Here is a 7,832-nt window from a genome sequence, read left to right on the forward strand (position 1 = left end):
TTGACCCTATTAGTTTTGTTGATAGATAAGACTGTTTTAATTAAATTATAAAGTTCTAATTGAAACCACTTTGACTTTAATTACATTTTTCTTTGATATGCAAATTATACCAATTTACTGTGAAAACAGAAAAGAAGTCACATTAACATAGGTTTTTTAAATTGAAAAAAAGTCCTTTTAGTCCCTAAAGGCAGTATGGTATTTTTCCCCCCTACATATTCATGTACTTATAGTCAATATATGATAGCTGAATGATTCAACCAAATTTGGCTAATTTGTGTCGATAAAATGTTCTTTTCTGTGACATGTTTTAAGTTAACAAGAGGTTATAAAAATAAAACTAAACCTAAAATATGCATATACTAGAGTCACTATAACATCATTTATAAGAAGGTGTAATTCAGTGTAACTGATATACATCTTAGAACTATCTTAATATGAGGTAGTTCTCCTTATGCAATGATCTCTGGTGCTTTCGATGCTTGTCAACCTCCCAATAATATTTAAATTAATAGGAAGTCTGCTCCTAACTTTTTCAGGGCCAAAACAAGAATATATATTGTGGTGGGCTTAACAAGACTAAATATTTATAATCCAGGCTAAGAAACCAGTAAGAAAAATAAGCTCTATTTTCCTAATATACATTTATAAAGTCTTAGAAGGCTAAGTCTGAATTTAGAATTTCACACTTTAGATTTCTTGTTGAGAACTTGGCAGTGTGTAAGATCATTCCTTGATCTGCCCCTCTTCTTTCTCACTTCTAGCTTTATTCTGTATTAAAAGTTGCCTATCACTTACCTGCATGGACACGCCTGCCAGCATGGCCAAGTTCTATAAACTTCCCCTTTCCTACGGTTTTGGCATATGGGTGGCAGAGTGAGACGTCAGTATGGCCTTGAAAGTTGTCTGGGACTGGTATTTGGGCAGAGAATTCTTGAAATGATTTAGAAGAAATTATCTAAAAGAAATGATCCGGAGGGGCATGCCTCATGCGTTCCTTGCCTGTGGGGAGAGGCAGAAAATGATAGGGATTCCTTTAACCCTGGAAGGTAGTCTGTAATAGTGACTGAGAGTACAGAGTCCAACCCATGGAGGTCTGAATTCTATTTCCATTACTTATTAGTTAAGAGATCTTGAAGAAGTTATTCAATGTCTCTTTAATGAAATTACTTGCCTATAAAAAGGGGAATAATCAGAGTATATACCTCAGAGGGTTGTGGACATAAAAATATTTATTTTTATACCACATGTTCAGGAGGATGTCTGGCAGAGAGCAAATGCTTCACAATATGAACTATTGTCAAACCCAGAACAGTGCCTGACTCAAGGCTGTATGTAGGTATTTGAAGAAAATTCAAATGAATAATAATTGAATGGTTTAGAGTAGTTTGTCTTTTTAATTATTACCTTTCTTAGTGTTTTATTATTAACTTTCTTAAAAATGACTACAGCCCTAGCTGGTTTGGCTCAATGGATAGAACATCAGCTTGGGGACTGACAGGTCTTGGGTTCAATTCCGGTCAAGGGCATATGCTTAGGTTTCGGGCTGGAACCCCAGTGTGGGGTGTGCAGGAGACAGCCAATCTATGATTATCTCTTCCCCTTCCTCTCTGAATCAATAAAATATATTTTAAAAAAAGACTACAAATTCCATTTTATATAGTCCAAATAGAAACCAGTTTTAAAATACATATTGAGGTAAATGGTCAGGATTACTTTTTATACTTAATTTTCAATGAAAATAATTATCACAGAAATTTTGAAAGCAAACAAATTTGTAAAAAGTTGATTAAAATTTAGTATTTATTTTGATCTTTGCTAAAGATTTGCCTATTTGGTCAAGAGCCTGCTTTCTGGGGTAGACTGAGAAGACAGAAACAAGTGTCTTTTGTGTTAAACCATTTATAGTAGAACCCGCTTCTGTAGGACACAATAGTTCTTAAAGTGCAAATTCAAGTGTGAATTAGAGAAAAAGAGAGATCAAGGATGTCAACAAAGTGTAATCCTAAACTACAGGAAGACTGATTTACTACCTACTCAATGAGGAGAGTAAGAATGGCGCAAGCTTGAAGGTGAAAATTGGAGGTTTTTTAATACGTTAGGGTAATTCTTACTTTCGACATACAGTGGAGATGTTGAATAAGTTTGCTATACTGTCTGAATATCAGATAAGAGGTCAGGGTGTAAGTTGTCATCATAGAAATGGTACTCAAGACCCAAGAATGGATTAGTCCACCTAAGGACTTTATAACTAGCTATAAGATAAAGTCCAGTCCAAGGACTGAGTCCTGAGCCATTCCTACATTTGGAGGTTGGGACATGAAGAACTGACGCCAGAGATGGAGAAGGAGCTTAAACCAAGAGCATGTGGGTTCATGAAAGAAGTGCTTTGAATGAGGGAGTCTAACAGTGTTAACCTACCGACAGATAAAAGGATGAAGACTGTGGCTTGGCCCTGGGATTTGGCAATAGGGAGCTCACTGTGATTTTAACAGAGCAGATACTTGTAGAGGTGATAAACAAAGCCTGACTGCAATGCCTTCAACAGGCAGGTGAGGAGAATTGGAAACAACAAGTATGACAGCTCTTTCAAGAATTCTGGCTATAGCAGAGAGTGAGAATTAGAAGAGGGATACTATAGTGTGTACGGATATGCATATGCTATAAGTGATCCAGGAGAAAGGAGAAAAAATGATGATTCAAGAGACCAATAACAATCCTTCCAACAAACTCAAACAAGGTATACTTTCTGTGATTCCATTAGGATAAAGTAATTAGCATTTAGCTGAGGAAGTAGATGTATTCATGTTATTTTTTCCTTCTTAATATACATGCATATCAAAAGGCCTGTTACATATGTTTAAGAAAAATATTTTTTAATGGAGCCATAATAGAACCATTGAAAAGTAAGTGAGGGCTCCTGGCCCTCACTTCTGCATTCCTCCCATCAAAGATAATGAAAAATCTTGTGGCCTTAAAATTCAGCTAAAAAAAAAAAATTCATGCTCTTGCTAAAACTGATTTGGCTCAGTGGATAGAGTGTCGGTTTGCGGACTGAAAGGTCCCAGATTCAATTCTGGTCAAGGACTTGTACATTGGTTGCGGGCACATCCCCAGTGGGGGCTGTGCAGGAGGCAGCTAGTCCATGATTCTCTCATCAATGTTTCTAGCTCTCTATTCCTCTCCCTTCCTCTCTGTAAAAAATAAATAAAATATATATTTAAAAAAAAATTCATGCTGTGGGATTAACGAGTGTGTTACTTCTCCAGTAGTATTTTGATTTATGGAAATATTTAGGATAAAATGATATAAGAAATTTACTTCAAAATAATCTAGTTGGGGAAAAGAGATAAACTGAGGGGGGAGAGAGATAAAAAAAAAATGTTGGCCCTGAGTTGATAGTTCATTAAAGCTGGGTGATGGGTATATGGCAATTCCTTATACCATTATCTCTCCTTCTGCATGTGTTTCAAAATTACCATAATATAAAGCTAAACATTAGAAGAAACATAGTGTCAATACTATGCTTAATCCAAATAAACCCATTAAATGGTAAAATTTCAGATAATTTGGTAACAGGTAAATATTTGGGGGCACATGATTTTCTTTGGCTTTTTCTAATCTTATCAGTTACTTTGCTTTTATATATAGTACAAACTTATTTTTTACTTAGAAGGTGTCTCAGTTGCTTTAAGATATAATTCATTTGGATTCCTTTTGCACAAATAATTTGAGACTGGATTTTTATAAACAAAGGCTTGGTTCTCTTAAATATCTTCCCTTTTTAGGTAACCATAAATAACTTGAGAACACTTATGTTACAAAATATGTTCTGAGGTAAAGTAAAACTACAGTAAAAAACAATGATAATCTAGTTCACATGTGTCAAACACAAGGCCCGCGGGCCAAATCCGTCCCGCCAGGCCTTGCAATGTGGCCCGCACCACGCTGTCATCACTGCACTCCGCTGCGTTTCCATCACAATGACAGTTTATGACTGTTCAGTAAACCATTCGGCCCGCGATTTAGGCTGGATTTTAGATTTTGGCCCCTTCTCTGATTGAGTTCGACACCCCTAATCTAGTTGGTTATTCCTTAAAATAACAAATAGTTGATTATACACAGAAGGTGAAATCATAGAGGGTTTGATTCCTGGTCAGTGCACATACCCAGATTGCGGGTTCTGTATGGGAGGCAACAGATAGATGTTTCTCTCACCTCTTTTTTCTCTCCCTTCTTCCCTCCTGCCTCCTTCCCCTCTCGTTCCCTCTCCCTAAAATCAATAAAAACATATTTTAAAAAAGTTTCTAACCTGCCCTAGCTGGTTTGACTCAGTGTATAGAGCGTTGGCCTGTGGACTGAAGGGTCCCAGATTCGATTCTGGCCAAGGGCATATGACTGGGGTGTGGGCTCGATCTCCAGTAGGGGGCGTGCAGGAGGCAGCTGGCCAATGATTCTCTCTCATAATTGATGTTTCTATCTCTCTATCCTTCTCCCTTCCTCTCTAAAATAAATATATATATATATATATATATATATATATATATATTTTAAAAAGTTTCTAACCTTTCAAAACTAGCAAATGTAGAAATAATACTGTTGCTATCTTAAGTCTTCAAATATTAACCACTAGGTATTCTTTAGTGTATTCCAGTTACTCATTAACCACTCTTTAGTGTTATTGGTACTTGAATTTGTCAGTAACTTCCATCAGGGAAAATTGAATAACAAAGTCCAATAAATTTTCTAGATCAGAAGAATATTCAGATTTTATTAGTAGCATTCTTCTTGCTCGTGATATAGTCATTAACAAAAGTCTGCTATATAATTTGGGACCTATACATTCTAATTAAAAAACTAAACCCAAAGGTATGTTGTGCTGTTTATGGTTTCTTTTGTAAGGCTTTAATGCCCTCAACATTTCCTTGGTGTAAACTACTGAGCAAAGGAACAAGATTTCCTTTGTAACTGATACCTAAATTTCTATTCTGCTTTAAGCGTCTAATTTGCACTGTGAAGACATATAATTTGAGCCTTGTAGCTATATCACAAAAGTACAACAGTTTATGCTGATCTCTAATTTTCTGACTTGTGCTGGCTGTAATTTAAATTTTTTGCATGCTTTTAACTGCAGTGCAAACCAGTATACATGAGAAACCTTTGTATATTGACAGAGGCTGGGAAAAGGATGCCTTGTTCTGATTTCAGATAAGCATTCCCTCTTCACAGCTGCAGGTGCAAAGGAGCCCATTCATAGTATTTGCTTCAAGTCAGCTATAGTTACTGACTGGAAATGTAATGCTGTTACAGGAGAACTTGACTAATCATCACAAGCCCAATGAATGAAAATTATTACTATTATTAACAAATTCTAGAAGCAAGTAGAACTTCTTCCTTCACCTACGTATTGGGAACATAATATATGCTGTTGACACAATTTTGGTCATTTTACTATTGTGTGTTTTACTATTGTATCTGTTTATTAAATCTAGAAAAACACTTTGTCACTTATTAATACAGAATGGAATTATGCTCAGTGGAAAATTTGCTGTAACAAATGCATGTTCCACTTAAGAGATAATTGATAATGAATGTTACTCTTTCCTTTGCATTAAGTTTCACTTATTTTTAAATCAACACATAAGGCAAAAAATAACCACAAGATCAAAATTTACTCTAATTGCTCTCATTTCACATAACTGGCAAATTCCTTTTGAAACGTATGAGACAACTATATGAGCAACCAATAAGTGAAGCTAGCTGGATGTTTCCATTAGAAACCCTTATTTATAAGGTTATGACTTGACCATTTTAATTAGCTTCAGGCAGAAACTTGGCATATCAGTTCAAAGCATGGGAGAAAATTTTGGTTTGTAAAACAATGATAATTCTACTTCAACAGGAGAGATCAGAGAAAGGCTCTAATAGAACTTAAGGACTGGATGGCCACACACAGATAAAGCAAATTAAAACATAAACTGCAGTAATAATCATTGCATTGGCAAAAATAACTATTTGGCTCATGTATAAAACCAATAAAAACGCATCCTAACTTGATGATTACTATTACAATATGTTTGCTAGCAACCCAGTAGTGTCATCTAACATTTGCATATAACTCAAAAGTGCCAAAATGCTTTTGCACTTTTAATTCATTCAGGTTGAGCACTGTGACAGAAAAAAACTTGTATGTTGCCATTCTTTTCCTTCATGTTCTCAAAAAACAGAAGACTCACTCCTGTTACACCCATTTATCCTCAGCCTTGAATCAGATGCAAGCTAGTGTTTAGACCCACATGCTAGAAAGATGTGGAGCATCTCTAAGGATGCCTTCAAGGATGGGACTAAACCCCTAAACTGGCTTCTGTAAACACCACTGCCCACACTTGCAAACCTCCATTCTATTACTGTGTTCCCAATATCCAGGAGCAAACACAGGATCCTCACTTATAATTAGTGATTGATGTTACTCCAGAGCGTTCATGCTGGACACCTGGCCTCCCTCAGGCCACATGGGATGCGGGATAGTGCCACACACCAGCCTTTGGAAGTTCTAAGGACAGATGGAGGGAGACTGACACCGGCAACTTAAATGGCCGGGATGCTCCTTGGCCCTTGCAAGACCTTTGAGGAGGAGAAGAAAACAAAACACAAAACACACACACACACACACACACACACACACACACACACACAAAACTTACCACTTTGGCCCAGTCCAAGAACAACTGAGAACACCCAGGCCGCCCGGAGGAATGGGGCAGGACCTGGCCGGCAGTTTTGCAGGCAGACAAATGCGGCGCTAAGGAAAGCCAGGGCCGAGCAGCACATAATGCAAAGCAGCCCGCACAGCGCCCGCCGCTCGGCTGCTCTCCGGATGCGCGCTCGCGCCTCCCAGGCGCACCTTGGGGCCCGCGGAGCGAGTGTCGCTAGGACGTTTCCCGCAGGCCCGGCAGGCGGACCCCGCGGCTCGGATCGGGCGGTGCAGGTACGCTGGCCCAGGCGCCGCTCGGCATCTCAGGGCCCCCGCGGCCCTCCCAGCTCGGCGCGGTGGGTCCCCGAAATCTCTGCGAGAAGCACCTCCTCCGACTGCCAGAGGCTCCGGGCGGCAACGCGAGCGCGGCTCCGCAGCCAGCACCGGGACAAAGAAAAGAGCTTTTGTTTCTCTCCAGCCGACGGGAATTCTGCTGCATAAATCAGCTTCGCGAAGAGCCAAACACAATCAAACCCAAACAAAGCCCGAAGCTGGGGGGAAAAACCAGCCTAATGTACATTCACTGGGTGATGCTGCCTCTGTGGGAGGGGACGCCGGGGAGGCCGGAGGGGAAAACAGTCAAGGTCGCATCAGTCAGCCAGAGCTTCTTCCACAGGTGGGCAGGCAGGCCAGCTCCGCTCAGTTGCAGCTTTGCAGCCTCGTTAGTGGACCAGCGGGCAAAGTCGAAGGGGCAGCGTTCTGGCTGGCCGCGAGGAAGCTCGGGGCGCCCGCAGCCCGGGGAAGCGGCTCCGGGAGCGCCCTAGGAGCCGGCGCCGGCGCCGGCGGACCCAGAGCGAGGCATGGCAGCTCCCGGCTCGGGGAGGAGTGGAGCGCACCGCGGCGGGGGTGCCAAAGCCCGGCCTCGCGGGGCGGGAGCTTCGTGCCCCGGTCCTCTGGCCTCAGTGTACAGCTCAAATGTCCGGCCGTCCAGAGCCCGGGCTGCTGGCGCGCTCAGGGGTGCACCCCGTGAGGACGAGAGGGAGGCCAGATGGTGGGGAGCGGGGAGGTGTGGTCCTGCCCGGGCCCGCGGGTGCGAGGGGTGGGGAGGTGACTCCCCGCGTGCTGATCGCAGGGCGCG

At 41.0% G+C, this 7,832-nt stretch overlaps 1 protein-coding gene across 3 annotated transcripts in view; it reads right to left on the bottom strand.

The window, feature by feature from the left end:
- The window catches only part of ITGB8 (integrin subunit beta 8), a 73,903-nt gene extending 67,069 nt beyond the window's left edge, over window positions 1–6,834 (bottom strand). The window contains exon 1 of one of the 3 annotated variants that reach the window (XM_036429220.2): window positions 6,705–6,834. In XM_036429220.2, coding sequence (XP_036285113.1) covers window positions 6,705–6,831 — 127 coding nt within the window. In that variant the 5' untranslated portion in view covers window positions 6,832–6,834. The remainder of the gene's footprint in view (window positions 1–6,704) is intronic. The other 2 variants (XM_045578051.1, XM_045578057.1) reach the window with 2 other exon arrangements.
- Window positions 6,835–7,832: the final 998 nt, after the last annotated feature.

This window comes from Pipistrellus kuhlii, unplaced genomic scaffold (genome assembly GCF_014108245.1).
Source record: "Pipistrellus kuhlii isolate mPipKuh1 unplaced genomic scaffold, mPipKuh1.p scaffold_m20_p_10, whole genome shotgun sequence".
In the NCBI taxonomy this organism is placed as follows: Eukaryota; Metazoa; Chordata; class Mammalia; order Chiroptera; family Vespertilionidae; genus Pipistrellus; species Pipistrellus kuhlii.